The sequence below is a fragment of the Eleginops maclovinus genome, chromosome 3, assembly GCF_036324505.1.
Source record: "Eleginops maclovinus isolate JMC-PN-2008 ecotype Puerto Natales chromosome 3, JC_Emac_rtc_rv5, whole genome shotgun sequence".
NCBI classification, from domain to species: Eukaryota; Metazoa; Chordata; class Actinopteri; order Perciformes; family Eleginopidae; genus Eleginops; species Eleginops maclovinus.
Window position 1 is genome coordinate 8,977,442 of NC_086351.1, and position 18,399 is coordinate 8,995,840.

General features: G+C 40.1%; 2 protein-coding genes across 3 annotated transcripts; one reads left to right on the forward strand and one right to left on the reverse strand.

Moving 5' to 3' along the window:
* Positions 1–1,357: 1,357 nt before the first annotated feature.
* On the forward strand, positions 1,358–16,163 carry septin7b (septin 7b). 2 transcript variants are annotated; one of them, XM_063878570.1, is made up of 14 exons: positions 1,358–1,376; positions 1,767–1,869; positions 3,469–3,575; positions 4,678–4,778; positions 4,934–5,068; positions 8,034–8,151; positions 9,976–10,068; positions 10,176–10,272; positions 10,413–10,464; positions 10,685–10,813; positions 12,197–12,217; positions 13,432–13,567; positions 14,348–14,490; positions 14,950–16,163. In XM_063878570.1, the coding sequence occupies exons 2-14, from the start codon at positions 1,860–1,862 to the stop codon at positions 14,987–14,989; spliced, it is 1,182 nt and encodes a 393-aa protein (XP_063734640.1). In that variant the 5' UTR covers positions 1,358–1,376; positions 1,767–1,859; the 3' UTR covers positions 14,990–16,163. The 2 variants fall into 2 exon arrangements, with proteins under 2 accessions (XP_063734640.1, XP_063734641.1); XM_063878571.1 differs by lacking the exon at positions 12,197–12,217.
* LOC134861387 (protachykinin) lies at positions 16,052–17,638 on the reverse strand. The gene is made up of 5 exons (XM_063878572.1): positions 17,063–17,638; positions 16,757–16,844; positions 16,655–16,678; positions 16,495–16,551; positions 16,052–16,415 (listed from the first exon to the last, which is right to left on the reverse strand). Exons 1-5 carry the CDS (start codon positions 17,159–17,161, stop codon positions 16,405–16,407), a joined length of 279 nt encoding a protein of 92 aa, XP_063734642.1. The 5' UTR covers positions 17,162–17,638; the 3' UTR covers positions 16,052–16,404.
* Between the last annotated feature and the right edge of the window lie 761 nt (positions 17,639–18,399).

The following is an 18,399-nucleotide window of genomic DNA, read 5'->3' on the forward strand; positions in this document are numbered from 1 at the left end:
TGGGCTTCGCTAGCAGTGAGCATAACCTAACGGGAAAGTCATTTCCTGCCTGTAGCTTTTTAGAAAACTATTTCAGCAAACGTATCTGTTGTTTTTAAGAGATTACATATTAGGCCACATCAACACGCATATTATAATGGCTGCGTTGTTTTGTCTTCAATTACTAGCAATTATACTAACTAGCTCACTTGGTGTCGCATGTTGGATTAAACAGATCAGAGTAATGCTAACGGCGGTAACGACTGCATGTGAGCTGTGATAGCCCAACATTAAACTGTTTGTTTACGTGAGATAACGATAAATGGTTGCACATTATGCAGAATAAGGTGACTGTAGCTAGCAGTACAATTTTTCTTTACACAATGCTTCTTTAAACCGGCAGAACGACCACTTTCCGTCGTTTGTGTGCCCCGGATGGGGGCTCCATTAGTGTGTGTGTGTTTGTGTGTGATCAATAATTTGATTAATCTGCCATGATTGTAGCATTAGAAAACGAAACCGGAAAATGTGTCATTGCCAGGCATATGAATGCACGATTCTCATCTAATCTCGATTGCAATGGATCTAGTCCCTAAGATTTATGTTTGAGTTTTGTTTTTAATTCATTGGCGCAAACTGACCTTTGAATCATACCAAAATCTGTTTCACTCCAAACTAAAACAACACACTGAAACATGCATAAAATTGGCACAAGCAAACTACTTTATTCCTCCATCTGTAACCACTTCCGTTTGCAGACCTGACAGTCAGCCTTAAAAGACCAACAACTGTCTTTATAAAAATGACAGTTCTATTTCCTTTCACATTTTTCGAATCAAAATCAGCTAAAATGGAGATGACTAGTGAGGGTTTGCAAGTAAACCAATTTACAAACCCCAATGTATAATCACTCACAAACTCTTTCAGTAAAATGAGGATGTTGCTGATGATTAAGCTGCACATCCTGCAGGCAAGTCGGCATATTAAATCATAGTGTCACACAGAAGACATGTGGGCTGCTGTTAGTTTGCAGGAGCTGCTCCGGAGTAAAGGTCACAAATCCTCTCCTAGCCAAGGGGATAGGAAGAAGCTGCAACTATGCCTTGCTTTATGGTGATACTGACATTAAAGGAGCAAGTGGAGTGGAATAGGTATGACAATAGCCAACTGTCTATGTTGTAACAGTAGCCCAGATCATGAATCATTTTGCCTTGCGCTTTTTCAGCTTGGAAAACGGATTCTGTAGAGAAAATGGTTTGTGTGTCAAATGGCCTGAGATTGATTCGATGTTGCTTTTTTTGTGATCTCTCTCTTTGCTTTCTGACCCTGGAAACTCTGGCTCTTGATGCACATTGGGGCCACGTTACATTGATCTACACAAAACAGCAGTTCAAACAGTAAGTGTTGAAATTATCTTTATCAACTGTGCTGATTACAATTTTAAAATGCTCAACAAATATATAATATTAACATTGATATTTGTTTTAATGGTGGAATCTCTGTTATGTATATTTCCCTCAGTCTGATATATCTAAGATTAAAACTGTAATAAGCAGATGCCCAGTTAGTATGTGATGTCAAACTATTTTGAAAAACATGTCTGTCTCGTTGAATGTAATTCAGGAGAACATAAAGGTTTGGGTTATTTTAAGACTGGGAGTATTTTTCAGTTTAGGCAGCATGGGAATGGGACAATTAAAACGTTTTAAGCCTTGCAGCTGAAGCAGGTTTGCAAAATTAGAATTCTTATTAAGAGTTAACATATTTATTTTTTTACTGTCTTACAGCAGCAGAAGAGTCTGGAAGGATATGTTGGCTTTGCAAGCCTCCCCAACCAAGTGTACAGGAAGTCTGTCAAGAGGGGCTTTGAGTTCACCCTGATGGTCGTGGGTAAGAACACACACTTCTGAGCCGTCTGTTTGCTCTTGTTTTATATGAATCATTTCATTGTTTTTGTTGCGGTTGGCATTTAAGAATTCTTCACCGTGGTTTGTTTTTTAGAAAGAAGGGAGATTGTGTGTGGGCGCAGTCATGTTTATACACAAGAGGCAAGCCCCCAGATTTGTAGAGTCAGAGAGGAAGGGACCATTGCATCGCTGTGGTTCAAATCAATCTTAGTGTCAGGTCCCCCGAGAAGAAACATTTGGGATGGATCTATTGGCAACATTCAGCAAATAAAAGATGGAGACATTCTTTGAAAATGCGTGGATGTGGGGGTTGACACCGAGCCAAGATCCTCCTCGGCTGATCAGTCCCTGTTAGGAGGGAAAATGTTTCCTCGGGTCAAAACCATTTCCTGTGGTGGGACTGTCACAGTTTCTACCCAGCATGCTTCTAAGAATAGCACATCTCCTATGGCGTTTGACTACACTATGTTTCTACAGCCTATAGTACCACAGACCCATTCCAGTTCCATGTTAGTGTGCAGTCTGTTTATTGCTATTAATAGGGACGTTTGTATATCACTTGCCCTTATTCTCTGCACTGTCCTCTGCTAAAGCTTCTGGATAGTGACCAAGTGGTCCTCTGCGGCCTGTTAATCGTTCAAAGTGTTGCAACAAATAGCTCCATTTTGGGAATCATTTCAAAAAACATACAAATGGCATACCAACAAGGAAAGAAAAGGAGGTCCTCTTGGGGTTTGCTGGTAGTTAAACGCTTGCCATTGTCTTTACGGTATCACCTTCTTGCTTTGAACAATATTCAGCTTTTCTTGGCTCTGATGAGCTGTGAGCCCACATGCTCCCGTCGCGCAACGCAATGCGTCACCAGCGTGGTGTGAAAGCGGATGAAAGAGGAAGAGTAGGGCAGGGATGGGAATGGTATTACCAGCAGTGACTGGCACGTCTGCCCTCGTGAAACACATGACCTGACAACCTGTTCATTTCACAATTCGCAGAGCAGCTCATTTCACCATCTTGTCATCACTACACATTGCAGTAACTTTAACAAGTGCATACCCATAGCACATAGTTACGTGCAGCGCATAAATTGTACAGCAAACAAATGCCACAGTACAAACCCACCACATTACCCTTTGACTGTAGCTCTGGTTTAAATGGTGGCTCGTTAAATATTGACTTGTGGACATCCGCCAAAGCAGTCAGGCAGTGTCAGCGGTCGTTTCCACTAATGACTCTTTTCATTGGAAGCTTGGAAACTGGGCACACAATGGCCAACCGAGCTGGAGAAGCCTCTCAGACCACACAGCCAGTCAGCCGCACATAACAAGAGTCATTGTCTGTGTTGTTTCCTTAGCCTTTTAACTGTTAACCCAAATGGATTAATGTCTTGCTAAAATGTCAGTCTCATCCCCAGGGAGACACAAGGGCTTTTTTGTCTTTAGGATGTCAAGTGATCTTTGTTTGCTTATACTACAGGGGTTTGGGTGTTTGTCATTTATCTCTTGTTTATTTTATAAATAACTTATAACATGAAGATCAGCCTTCCTGAAAATACTGATTTTTCATTACTTTTTTTCCCCCCCAGGTGAGTCAGGGTTGGGCAAATCCACGTTGATCAACTCTCTGTTCCTGACAGACTTGTATTCAGTGGAGTATCCTGGACCTTCTCATCGAATCAAAAAGACTGTACAGGTATTTATTTAAGTATTATCTTTGATTTTGGATGTAGGTTGATTGAGCTGCGGCAAAACAACAGACCAAATATCAGAGATTAAATTACACAGAGGTTGTGGCTGATAACATTCCCTCTGAGAATCTGTGAGTTGTGGAAGAAAAGCTTGAAACAGATTTTTAGAGAAACTCTAGCCTTGATGCGAATGCAGCTTTGGCAGCTATCCAAACCATCATTTTGACATTTTATTTAAAAACGTGCCCATGGGCTGAACAGACAGAAGACCAACAAATACCGATTCTATACTGATTCATAGCACATCTGTGTGAAAGACATAAATGTGTTCATGATTAAAGGTTCTTTCAATGTGTTCTCAACTATGTAGCTCTCAATTTGATTGACTGCCTTAAAGTCTTTTAAGATTAAAACAGTAACAATAAACGTCTTGGCTCAGTTATAGCAGCAGCACCAAGAACAAACCAAACATAAGATAATGAAAACATACATGAATGCACTGTTTATAAAACAGATGATTTATACTACTACAGTGCCTGAGAGCCTGCTTTGTTGAAACAAAGAATAATGTACTCCTGTCTCGTCATGCAAACTGATTCGACAGAAATAGTAAGAATAGTTCTTACAATAGTTCTTATTGTAAGAAGGAAAGGGTTGTGGGGTTTGGTGAGAAAAGTCTTTCTTTCTTTTGATCTTTTCTAAAAAACATGGCAGCCTCACGGTCAGCTTCTGCCATAAATTCCCTTATCTTCGTCTTCCCTAATTATAAAATGTCATCCTGAATCTTGAGAGCCTCAAGTGCTGCACTTTATCTGTCTGGCTCCTGACTGACAACTTTGCTATCTCCAGATGCTTCTGTGCTTTTCTGGCTTCTCAGCATAGTTAACTAATAGCACAGTGTGACACGGCGTGTTGCTACATGCTGCTCTCCTCAAGTGTTTTCTGTGTGGAATATATAGTGTGTGACGCTGTAAGCTGATAATGATTTCAGAGCCCTCCTGCCATATTGTGTTTCCACTTTTCTTTATTAATTAAACTGCGGTTTCAAAAGCACAGTTTGTGGCCGAAATGAACACAATGTGCCCTTCATTCTTCCTCCTGTGCCAGGTGGAGCAGTCTAAAGTTTTAATAAAGGAAGGCGGCGTCCAGCTGCTGCTCACAATAGTTGACACCCCAGGGTTCGGAGATGCCGTTGACAACAGCAACTGGTAAGGATCGCCACAAATCCCGCCCAGCACAGATAATATTTGTTTGTTTAAAATCTTTAAAATACCAAATCTATTCTTCAGCCTTAATTCCAAGGAAAACTATTGGATCTTTGTGGGGGTTTGTCTTTAACCACACTGTTGTTTGTATTGTGCAGCTGGCAGCCAATCATCGACCACATAGACAGCAAGTTTGAAGACTACCTGAACTCAGAATCCAGGGTGAACAGGCGACAGATGCCTGACAGCCGAATCCACTGTTGCCTGTACTTCATCGCCCCCTCGGGACATGGGTGAGTCTACGAAACAATTCACAAGCATAATAACTCTTCCTTGTGGACGCTTCTATTTAGAACGCCATCAGCACTTTTGTTAGCATGGGCAGTTCCAGTGACAATCGTACCTACATCTCAAGAGGATGGAAGTAAGACATGAATAGGGTCCGAGAAAGGAAAACGTGGAAGGGTGACATTGAGAGGAAATTAGTTGAAACAATAGTCCAGAGAAGGAAATGAGAGGTGAAGAGTGGCCCAAAGGTCAGAGAAGCAGGGTTCAGGTCCCTTTTTCAGAGCTGAAAAATCCAAGGAAGGAGAGTCAATAAAGCTCTTCCTCTTCCTCCTTGAGCATTTTCAGCATGGAACTGCTTCTGGAACAGCTCGGTGGGCAACAGCATGAAGCTGTGGTCATGCGGAGCAGCTCCTGAGTGTGTGCAGTAAATGTGTCTACATCTTTTCACAACTCCCCCAAGGGCATAGCTGTGAATGATAATATGATACTGAATTAGCTTCTATTGGAGAATAAGCTTTAAAACTTGAAGTCCAAACACTTAACCTCTCCTAAAATACACAGTAACAAAACATTGAAATTGCACATGTGGACGGCAGAGAAAATTAAACCGCTTTTTAAGCATTTATATTAACTTTATTGTCCAATACAGTTGCAAAATGGTCTTTCTCTCTGGATTTTCCCTGGACTACATGCTTAAAATTTCCAAATAAGAATCATACATATAAAGGTGGTAAACCTGGCAATTGGAAAAAATAACCATAGCAAGGAAGTCCTTTTAACCCCTTAAAATCCTTTGTCCACCACTTATCTGCCAATATTGATTGTTTCCTAGTATTGTAACTGCTTTTTAAACAGATGTCCCAATGTATAAAGAGTTCCAGCAAAACACTTGAAGCCTTTATAAGAGAAAATAGGAGGAAGGGGGAACAAAGTCCATGCCAAGAAGACGCTGGCAAAATGCCCAGCTGATGATCCTGTTTGCGTAATGTTTGGTAAAGAGATGACTCTGTGGAATTTTAACGGTTATGTTTATTATTCACAAGCCACCAGATCCTAAATATATCCTTGCTTGACAGCTCAGATGTGCTCGTCATATCTTTCCATCTGTCTTGTAAAAGCAGAGTGGGGAAGCAGTGAAAATTCCGAAACTACACCCATTATTTCCTGCCCTTTTAAAGTTGGTGCTGGTATTTGGTAGATTACATATTAAAATGCATGAATGGTTTTAAAATTAGGCTAATATGAGAGCTTGCCTCTAGTCAAGGCTGTTGACAGTGTGAAACTATACGAGGGGATCTTATGTGGTTTGTAGAGCAGTGTTGTGTGTGTCTGCTCCGTGGAACTACCTCAATCTGTGTTTATGCAAATGTTCCGAGTGCTCGCTGTGTCCTTTGAAGCTGTTGACCACGACTGACTGCACAGAATGAAGAAGCCTCTGTCCTCTTGGCCCCTTGTGTGGTTTTTGCTCGTCCTGGGTCTGTGTCTCCTCTATGAGACATTGTGTTTGTACAAGTGTGTCCTCTGTACCCACACAAGCAGCACTTTAGCCTTGAGGATGGGCAGCGTATGTCCTCACACACACGCACAGAGAGCATCCCCCTCATAACACCAGCTGACTGCGTTCACACTGCAGCACAATGACCTCCAACACCGAGAGACAATGTAAACATTGAACTCCCAGCTGAACCATGGTGACTGTTTTTCTAAGCAGTGTGAGTACGATCAGTCATTGAGAAAAGAATAATCACCCACATCAATCTCTGGTAAATCGTTCAACAGGGCCAAACTGTGGCTGAACCCAAATATCTGAGATGTTTCCTGACTGTTTGGCTGGAAAAAATAATGACCTTGTTCCATTTTATGATTTGTGAGGACTATTTCCTTTCTATTTCATATCTTTTTAAAGTGAATATCTTTGCATTTAGTTTGTTGGACGATGAATTCCTTCGAAGATGTCACCTTTTAGGTTTTGAGGGGATTGTGCATTTTGTCTTCAGATTAATAAAAAGAACAGCTAGATAGGTGAATAATATTTGTAAGATCATTTGAAGTTGCAGCCTTATTATTATGACATGCTGTCTCTTTTTTCTGTTCGGCAATATTAGTTCCCTTTTCTGTTTAATAGCCGGGTGGCTGAGTCAAACTGAGGTTGTCATGCAACATTTAGCAACATATCGTCTACTCGCAGTCTGTTAGCGGTATGGTTTTGTCTTGTTTTATTATTTGCTGTTTGGTTTATTGGCATACCCATCATCATGAACAACATCAGCATCACGTTAATGATGCTTGAGGGATCTTTAGTGATCTGATAAATAGAGGACAATTAAAACTGCTTTTTATTTTTGCTCTTCTTCTAGATGGAAACAGTTGCTACCAGCTGTTGCATTCAGGTTTTCCTAAAAGTGTCTTAGCAGCACTGGGCTGTAAATAGATGTGCATGACTGTTGGCAACATGACAACCATCCCACTCTTAAAATAACAGCATCAGATTCTGCTTCAGGACAGATATCGACTCACAGGGATGTTTCCAATGTTGCTTCAGAGTCAAGGGAAATGCAAAGCTACAACTCAATACATTTGTAATGTCAAATGTTGTTGATTGAGCTTAGAAACAGCCAAGGATAGTGACCCTTTCTCAGGACTGCAAGGTCACTTTCTTAGACACTGCAAACATCAGTCGTGAATCATACATTTTTTCTATATTTGGTATAGCCCAGTTATTCTTCTGCTGTCGAAGGAGGCAAAAGAAACTGATCGCATGTTAATCCAAAAGCCAGTCAGTATAACATCTTAAAAGAACAAGGAGTAGCCTAAGGAGAAGCTATTTGATTCATTATTTAGTTCTTAAGGTGCTAAACGCAATGGAAAATGGTATATCAATTTTAGATCACGCTGCAGTCTGAATCCTACTGATCCGACACTGATATCCAGTCGAGCTGCCTGTTAACCTGTGTCTTTCTCTGTGTGCAGACTGAAGCCCTTGGACATTGAGTTCATGAAACGGTTGCATGAGAAAGTCAATGTGATCCCGCTGATTGCCAAAGCAGACACCCTCACCCCAGAGGAATGCCAACAGTTCAAGAAACAGGTCGGTGGATTCCACAGCTGCGAACTACTGCAGGATAAACAGTGTTCTCTTTTTTTTCTATGCTCATCAGTAACATGGCACAAATATGCAAAATGTGTCTGAGTTATAATGCATATAAAAAAGCTTGATATAGCTCCTGTAAGAAGTAGCATTGCAAACTGCTTTGATGTTCTCTCGTGTGAAGCGTTCTTCTTTTTAAAGCAAATAATAGTTAACATCTTTTAATATACTAATGTACATTTGGGTTTGAATTCATTTGAATCAGGGTTACATCAAGAGGCATCTTCTTCACCGAGCTGAAACTAACTGTGCTGATAGGTTAAATCAGTTTGAGGCAGGGGCGGATCTACCCAGCTGCTCCCCTCTAACTTTTTTGTTCTTAAAACTTTAATTGGTAAATCGAAACACCCCCTATGTCCACAACCTTCTCAAAGCATTAAACGGAGCAATACTTTGACCTAATTAATTTTATTTTATGAATAACCCGAAGCCCCTAAAATATTTTGCTACGGTCCTTTATCATGCGCGCTGACTCCGGGTCACACTGCTGCAGCAGAGAGAGAGCAGCCACTGAGCTGTCCCCAGCATCTGAAGGTGAAGTCTGTTACCTCGCGGACCATTCTGTCCTTGTATTGATTTAAGTAAAGGCACAAAGAGTTTAATACACAATATTAAAAACGGTGTGTTTGTATTCCTACCTTTTAACAGACGGTCGCTTTTCAGGCCGTTTCGTTAGCCAACTACCCACTACACAGCCACAGTACTAGCTAGATCAATCATTTTTATTGTGTTAGCTAAGCTGTTAAAACAAATACTCAGGTTTAATATGTTTAACTTTTCTGATTGTTTTTAAGTTTATTTAAATTCTACATGGGCCCACACTGTAATGTATTTCAAGGATTTGAACCAGTGCTTTACATCTTGACTCTTGCAGGCCAGAGTAGCAGTTATTCAACAAAAAATGAAAAGAAAAGGGGATATTGCTTATTTTTAGCACAAAAAGTCAGAGAACTGAAAAGAAGGACAAGAGAGAGGGGAATGAAAAAGGAGAGGAGAGTTCACTGGAGGGACCAGGAGGGTCGGAACAGGAGAAGGTCACAAAAGGAGATGAAGATATGGCTAGAGAAGAAGAGGGTTTGAGAAATGAAGCAGAGGGTTCAGACTCAGGGAGAGGAGCAGGAAGTGAGGAGGAGGCTGAGGAAGATGACAGGGAGGCAGTTGCCATTCTAGCTGGACCACATGGTATGTTTTTATTACCCATCCATTACAGTAGCATAGCATGGCATGTCACTCGCGTCAAACTTCACGTAAAATAACATTCCTGCTTTCTGTTTTATGGGTTGTACAGGAGTATGTGCATAAATATTTACAATTGCATCTTTATTGTATTAGTGATTATGATCAAACTAAAAATATAAAACATATGCCATGCCCCCCTGCAAACGACTCTTGCCACCCCATGTAAAATGTGCTAGATCTGCCACTGGTTTGAGGGGAATGTAAACTGCAATCTGTGTCTTTACTCTTATCTTAAAAACTGCAGAGTAAGATTATGTAGCATCAGACAGCTGTATAGAAGCCTATGTATATAAAAAATCCACATTTCTAAAAGTCATAGTATGCAGAGCAAGGTACCATAAAAATGTATCAACTGAAACGTGTATGAACTGTGGCCTTAACAGGGATTTTTACGTCACATAATTGGATATATCCTCATTAAAACTGTCCCTGGCTTCACATTTGACTAAAGTCGTACCTGTTTTGCTTAGCCAATAGTAATTATCTCTGCTGGATGTTGCTAACGTATCATTTCCTTTCGGCCAGATCATGCGAGAAATCCAGGAGCACAAGATCAAGATCTACGAGTTCCCCGAGACAGATGATGAGGAAGAGAACAGGCTGGTGAAAAAGATAAAGGTATTTTATGTCACCTAAAACACAACATATTATATAACTGTACTGGAAAACACATACACACATTTACCTGTTTGTTTTAATAACGGTAAACGTTGTTGCTTCGTTAGGACAAGTTGCCGCTTGCTGTTGTAGGAAGCAACACCATCATCGAGGTGAACAGCAAGAGGGTCCGAGGGAGGCAGTACCCCTGGGGGGTTGCAGAAGGTATGAAATGATTAAGTTAATAAAAATTACCGCTGTGAAAAATAGCGGAATCGTTAAGCACTGCTGAAGTGTCTGAGGTACAAACAAGGCCACATAATTGATCTTCTGATAATTGGTTGACTGACTTTGTTCCCCTCTAGTGGAAAACAGCGACCACTGCGACTTCACCATCCTCAGGGACATGCTCATCAGGTACTGAAAAAAAAGAGAATGAGGAACCTGTATCTTATACACACAATGAACACTTCGAAGCCGTTATCAACAGAGGCTCTGTATAAAAACTGAAGATTCTGATAACAGATCTGTGTTTTACCCCCAAAAGTCTTGGATTGTAGTGCAGCTTTGAAGACAGTTGAAATGTTTAGTCGGACCACATTTGAACTGTTTTGAATTCTCTGTTGTCCCTCCCCAGGACACATATGCAGGACCTGAAGGATGTAACAAACAACGTCCACTACGAGAACTACCGCAGCAGGAAGCTGGCTGCTGTCACCTACAACGGAGTGGACAACAACAGGGCTAAAGGGCCGCTGTCCACAAAGTAAGTCACACACTTGAACTAAAGACAGCAGTTACCTTAAAGTGTGACAGGATAGGTATTTTATATAATGTATTACATGCAACTTCAATGATAGAGAACAGAACAGGAGCTTGCCCAAAAGAAGCCTAAAAAGATTGAAGAGATTAATGCATGAACACCCAAATGCTTCTAAATATTTGCCGCATTTGAGAAGTTTTCTCCTCTACCGGTGATATGTATAAGGCTAGATTCTGTTCTCCAACATCTGCATCTGAATGGTCATTGTACACTATGTAAAGGATGCCGTTTCAGGATGCTGAATGGAATTGATTTATACAGATGCAGATGTTACAGGATGTTTTGGGGTTAGGTTTTCATATTTTAGTTTTCATATGTCATATAGTACCTTAGATATGAAGGGTTTTGTGTAGACCGGGAAACAGGCCCTCTTACTTTCGGCGTGCATCCTCATACCAAAATGCAGATTTTCCCCATAACATTTTAAAGTGATGCCAGAAAACAATATTTCTGTTCGTCAGAATTGGTATTAATACTCCAAAAATGGTGTCAAATAGACTGTCAGATCGCAACGAAAGCTTTGTTTTTACAGAGCTCCTCCTCATCCTGAGATTTGAGATATCCTATATACAAGATCGGAGCCACAGTATTGCCCTCTTACTATATTTTTCTGGAAAACACTCTGGATATAGTACATTTTGCTGCTGTAAATTTGCAAATTCCTCAAAGTTGCACACGTTAAACTTAGTGAGATACTTGTTAAGCAGGGTATATGCAGGACATTTTAAAATATTGATACATTTAACCTAGTAAACATGCAGGTACCCCAACAAAGCAACATCGACATTTGTTCTGTAGAACGTGACTGCAGATCATTTGTTGTCTCATCGTTTTTCTTGATGTATCTAGGTTTCAGCTTCTGGAAAAAATCCAATTTGGGGCAGTTCTTTCCTGGCCCATTTGTTCTTCGATTGTGATGTTTGACGAACACACACAGATTTTGCTTTTGTTGTAGCTTCTCACCGTACTACTTTGCATAAAACCATGCAACTGACTTTCACAAGTGTTCCGTCAAAGCACCATGCTGCTTTCTCATTCATGTAGACACAAGCAAATGGCTAACTCACTAAGCTGAAAATCGGCCTCACACTCTTGATTCTTACACACAGCTCAACATTTGCTCATGTTTCTGACACCCAGCTCACAAAGCGGACATTGTTACTTTTTCCAAGCTTTCTTATTTTTTATATTTGCAGTGAAGAAGTAGCGGAAATCACAGACGTTTTTATTTTAGTGCATGGCCTCATTATTGCACGCTGTGTGTGTGTGTGTCTGTGTGTGTGTGTGCGCGTGTGTGTTTGGTTGAATGTGTTTTTGTTTTTTTAGAAATGACACAGTTGAAGGAATGTAAGTGGTCCTTTTTTTTCACTTTTTTGAGACCCCCCCCCCCCCATTATGCTTATGCTCTTCCTCTCCTCCGTTTGCTGCATTTGGGCGTTTTCTTCCCCTCACTGTTGGCTAAGGTCTGCCTCCCAACAACCTCCCCCTGTCAGTAGAACATGAAGCAGCAGCAGGAGGAGAACTGAAATGCCACACTTTTGTATTGTCAATTATATTTCTGACAGTTATGAATGTGATGCCTTCATTTTTCTCCATCAACAAAGCCTTTCATTCTTTCTGGTGCATTCACTGCTGCTTCCACCTGCTGCTGCTGCTGCTGCTGCTAACCTCGCTTGGAGTAACAACAGAGACATGTTCATGAGATTTATGGAGTGGCTAAGAGTGATTACAACATTAAGAGCATTTCATTATGTTGAAATGACTTGCCTTTTAGAACTTAGACCACAATCTTTTCCCAAAAGTAATAAACTGTGGCTTTAAGACTGTAATATTCTCCTTAGACTCCTTTAGCTTTGCCGTCCTTCATAAGATCGTTGACAGAACTTGTCATTGTATCACAATAAGGATATATCAGATTGTATTCCTTTTCATTCTTGACTCCTCACTCCTCGTAATCGCAGGTAACCTCCACATATATCATGACTGGTCTCTAACCACCAACTGCAACCCAACATCCTGATGAGCTTTACTAACATTTAACCAACACCACTAACAGTCTGTGTTCACAGGTGCATTGCATTAGCTTCCTTCTTTTCCACTCAGACAATTCTCATGGTTTCCGTTTCCTCTTACAGCCTTGTTGGATCCCATCATTCCCCAAACTTGACCTCTCGCTGTGTTTTTCCACCCGCCCCCCGACATGTTGGTCTTTGAAAATGTTGTCATGATACAATTTGAGATTTGATATAAATTGTACAGTTCTTTCGCACAGATTACAGTTGGTCTGTTGCGTATTTTTCCTTCCCTTGATGAGCATGTCGTATTAAAACATGCTCCTCACACTCAGTTTTTCTATCTGCATGCAAACAAATTCGAGAGGAGGGGGAATGCTAAAAATACTTTGGTGAACAAATTGGGTTACTAATCGGGACACCTTTTATACAGCGGGACATTACTTTCCACAATGTATAAGGAAACTAATAAGTGCACCGATGCCTTTGTTGCTCTATAGTGCTGATCTCAATCTGTGTGTGTGTGCACGCTCATCTCTCCCCGCGCAGGAGTCCCATGGCCCAGATGGAGGAGGAAAGGCGAGATCATGTGACTAAGATGAAGAAGATGGAAATGGAAATGGAGCAAGTGTTTGAGATGAAAGTCAAGGAAAAAGTGCAGAAACTCAAAGACTCTGAAGCTGAGGTAAAACACGCATACACACACACACACACACACACACACACACACACACACCTACACCTGGTTTAATGAACTTCTTTCCTATTGGATGACGTGGTTCAGAGGGTTGTTGATACTGTATGTGTGGGAGGATGTTCTGTTTGCAAGTTCCTTCTTGCGTTCCTGCATGTTTTATATGTTTATATTTAGTACGGCAATTCCCTCGTGTAACATGCAGATAGTAGGTAGTAGTACATTAATAAGGGATCATATCTGTATTATATTTAATCTCTTGATAGAATCACTGACACATTTCTTACAGTGTAATTGTTTGTGTATGTCATTGTAACAAAATAAACGTGCATATGAACCATAGACTGTATATATACAACTCATAGATAACAGTGTTTATTTAAACCAGACTTTGACGATGCATTTTCCAATTGTCTTTCCTTTTTAAATTCATAGGATACAGGTTCTTAAAGTGGTTGAATGATGTACTCATCCATAGACAGTCTACTACCTAAAGTAGATGGTGGTAGACTTAAACTCTCGAACTAGCCCTTGAAATCGCTTCACAGAGCAAGTTTTCTTCAACTGACGCAAACCTTTTGACATGAGTCTGAGAAATATTACAGAACAACATGGCTCTTTGATTCAATAACAGTATAATCGGTTTCAAACTTGTTTGACTACATTCATTAAACCGAAGAGGGAATTATTCCGCGGCAAAAGCTTGTAATTGATTACATTTGTCAAGGTGCTTTTTACAAAATGCTGACATCCTCCTGTGTCTCTCTGCAGCTTCAACGGCGTCATGAGCAGATGAAGAAGAACCTGGAGGCTCAGCACAGGGAGCTGGAGGATAAAAGACGCGTGTTCGAGGATGAGAGATCCAACTGGGAGGCCAATCAGCGCCTGGAGCAGCAGAAAATGGAGGCCTCCAGGTATGCCTGACACACTGTCACACTCTCCCTGGTTCAGGTGTCTACTTTAACACAAACCAAAACAGTTCTGCTTTCATGACATTCCAGTGCAGGTTTAACTCTGGGCAGTAATGGATAGTGTCAAAACAGACATTTCTGTAGAATTATAAATTAGTTCATTGCAGAGAAAGTTTTCAGTATTTTGGTGCATAGCAGTCACAATCAACTCAGTAATAACAATAAAAAATGTTGCAAATGTAAAATTCAAGCATCGTAGATGTAAAGGAGAAATGAACGTCGTAAATGTGATTATACGTTAAGAAATAACTGCAGTGTTTATATCTCAGAGTGATGTGTGTATGTTTCCAAGAGAGCATAGAATAGTGACTTATTTGTCTGTGTGTCTATGTGTCTGTCTGTCTGTCTGTCTGTGTGTGTGTGTGTGTGTGTGTGTGTGTGTGTGTGTCTTGTGTTCTGCAGGACTCTGGAGAAAAACAAAAAGAAAGGCAAGATCTTTTAAAGACGGCAGGACCACCCCTACTCGAGTTATTTTGTTTGCCAACGTTGCCGGTCAGGACACCAGTGTGTGGCACTGACTTCACCCACCTCCTGTTCTATCTCTCCTTCTCTTCTCCCTTCCTCCCTGCCCTCATTGTCCCCTTTCCCTGCTCTGTCTGCCAGCACAGCTGTGCTCTAGAGGGGGTACTGGGGGGAACCCTGGGTATGTGAGGAGGTGGAGGGGGTCTGAATGTAAGCTCAGAACCGCCACCACAAGAGCCCCCTCGCTGCCTCGGGACTCGTCAAAGAGTAATAAACATCCCCATTTCAGAACAGCCAAACCCATATTATTGTTTTAATTATTATTATTATTATTGATGTTATTATTATTGTTGTTGTTGTTATAACTGAATACTGTCCCCGCCCCTACCTGCTGCTCTCTTTTATTTCCACCCCAAGGTTGCTTTAAATGACTGTGTACATTTTGATGGAGAGCACAGACAAAAAACATACGTATGAATCATGTCTGACTGTTGTACAATCAAGTTCTGGTGAATTTATTCGTTTACAGGAAAAACTTAAGTAACAGTATTTTAATATTACCCTGCTCTTCCTTCGTGTATTAAAGTAGGAAGAGGACAAGGCATTAACTAATCCTTTTATTTTTTGAGTGTATCTGATAACCCTTTAACCCAGTCAATGCAACAGAAATGATGGTCAACAGAAACAACCTACATTCAAGAAAAACAATAAGACGCACCTTGGGATTTTTTATAGATAAAAATGATTGGCTAAAGCTTCTTTGTTTTGAAATGTAATGCTTTCTTTTTCCTCTGTTTAGCTATTTCCATTAGCCTTGGACCACCATTTATATTGTCATAAGTGTTATATTTCATTTTAGTTTATTTTTATATATACCGAGCCAGCTGAAGACATAACATCTTTTGTATGTTAGGAAAATCCCTCAGAGACTCGACAGCTGCGTCGACTGTTTAACAGAAACACGCTTTCACAAAACAGTGATACATGGACGCTTTTACAAGAACAATATGTCAATCACTCAGCGGTATCGATCTGTGGGAAATGAAGAGTCAAAACTGCAAACTTGCTTTGGCTATGTACTTTATCTCTGTATTTTTAATTTTATTTTTCATTTGTATTGTACAAAGTCACTTAATAAACCTGTGATGACGATACAGAGTGAGATGGGTTTTTTTATGGACACTTTGTGGGGTGAACACTTTTTTTGTTCAAATAATAACTGTTTACTGATGCATTCATCACTTCTGTTTTCCTTAATTTCATTTCAACACTAGATGGCAATGCCTAATGGTGAGTTATTTTAATGGAACGATAACAAACTGACCATACAATGAAAATAATGTCAGACTAAATTAAAGTAGGAAAACAACGCAGATCTTCAATCTTCAGTGCAGGTTACTGGGCTCCTGCAAGGATGAAATCGGCTTTTACCAGGCAAATTTCCAAAGAAATGTTCCTTCAGTTTATTTAATGTCACTAACACACCTTGATCCTCAAAGCTCCTTTTACCCATCAGACCCACAAAGGTTTGGAATTGATGTCCTGGCAATGAAAATATCTGTCAAAACAACTGCAGTGTGCTCTAGAATTTTAACTACATCTACAATGTATTGATGTTAAAAGTAAGCACAAAGCTAATACTCACGTTTACGTGCCGTCTCTGTTTTTGCTGTTTGAAGACGGGGTGGAAAAAATCAGACTTGATCATATAAATACAGTAGATACACATCCATAGTCATTCCTATACCGGAGTGTTTCTTCCCCTGGATATATTGGCGTGGTCCTGGATTTCTTCTCGACAATATGTTTCGAATAAATTCAGAATTTGGCCATTTCTATAGAGACAAACAAAATGCTAAATACTAAATATTTAAAAAATATTAAATACGGTTTGATTATATTAATCTCTGCTTAAAAAGTATACTTGATTTTTTACTTCGAAGACAAAAGACAATTATTCACATAACACATAGTGGTTACTTTTTCATGCTAACATCTTTTGGTAAACACTGCAATAGAAATATGTTTTTCAAATACATTTTATAAATCTTACCTCTTCGATGTCTTCTTTCCAGTTGTCAACATCCATTTCTTGACAGAACACATTTGTGAGAAGCAGAACATATATTACAACAAGTTTATCTAGCTCCATCGTATCAATCCGTGCGGAATTTCAATGAAATGCGTCTGCGTAGAAATATATATAAAAATGGATTACAGCTAATAATTGATACGTGTGTTCAGGTAGTCTACACCTCGATGCTGGATTGTTTTTAAATCATCCGCGGTGATGTGCCATTGTGCCACGGGACGCTCCTTTTGTGCACAAGGGCTTTTACGCACAGCTGGAGTGGATGAGTCGACTCCGCCAATTATTCTGAGTCACATGCTTCCGTTTGACATATATTTGATTGTACTTAACTTTTGTATGCCTGATGGCCTCTCTCAGAGTGTCATATAGCGTATTAAATCTTAAACTGCATTGTATTACGTATTGCATTTTGCATATGACAGTGTTAAAAGCATTTGAATGTAGCTGTCGAAAAGGAAATTACTGCTTTAAACTGATAGGTAGTTTGAATATAAAAATCACACTATGTTAATACACAGTTTCATTCATTATATATATTATGTATGCAAATTTGCCATCATTTCAATAGTTTAGGTTCGTTTTCAACAGCAGTCGCTGGTTTCAAGAAGTAGACCATTCTACTTTAGAAGAAAAAAACATCTAAATATATCAAATATATATCGAATGTATCATCCCAATGAGAATGGAGTAATGGATTTTGTGATATACTTATTTCATTAGGATACCGAAATAGTTTTTGTTTTGTACAGTCACGTGTAGATGTTTGGGCGGCCGTGGCTTAGTCTGTAAGGGCTTGGACTGGGGTCCAAAGGTTCACGTCCCGATTGGACCAGAAAAATGGAGTGAGCAGTTAGCTGGAGAGATGCCAGTTCTCCTCCTGAGCCACTGCCGAGGTGCCCTTGAGCAAGGCACCAAACCCTGAAACTGCTCTCTGGCGCCGGGTACCTGGCAGCCTCCCTGCTCTGCCACCTCTCCTGCATGTGTGTGGTTGTTTGTGCATGTATATCATCCTTGCATGTGCATGTGTATCCTCCCTGTGTGTAATGTGTGTAAACACTACAGAGTGGGGAAAGAAATGTCCCTGTAAGGGATCAATAAAGTATATCTTCTTCTTCTTCTTCTTCTTCTTATTGATATTTTTACTAATAGTTGCCCTTTAAATGAATACATAAAGACTATAGAGACTTCCTGCCACTATTCAACACCATATGTTTGCTTAAAGCATTAAGGTCCCTGTGAAATTTATCCGAAATTTGAATAATCCGGATTAATTTGGCGACCAATGGAGTTCGCGTTTT

Coding starts and splice junctions, on each gene's coding strand:
- LOC134861387 (XM_063878572.1), bottom strand. CDS start 17,161: ATGGAGCTAGATAAACTTGTTGTAATATATGTTCTGCTTCTCACAAAT. Junction 16,845..17,062: donor GGAAAGAAGACATCGAAGAG/GTAAGATTTATA, acceptor TTGTCTCTATAG/AAATGGCCAAATTCTGAATT. Junction 16,552..16,654: donor AACAGAGACGGCACGTAAAC/GTGAGTATTAGC, acceptor TTTCATTGCCAG/GACATCAATTCCAAACCTTT.
- septin7b (XM_063878570.1), top strand. Junction 3,576..4,677: donor GAATCAAAAAGACTGTACAG/GTATTTATTTAA, acceptor CTCCTGTGCCAG/GTGGAGCAGTCTAAAGTTTT. Junction 10,814..12,196: donor AAAGGGCCGCTGTCCACAAA/GTAAGTCACACA, acceptor TTGTTTTTTTAG/AAATGACACAGTTGAAGGAA.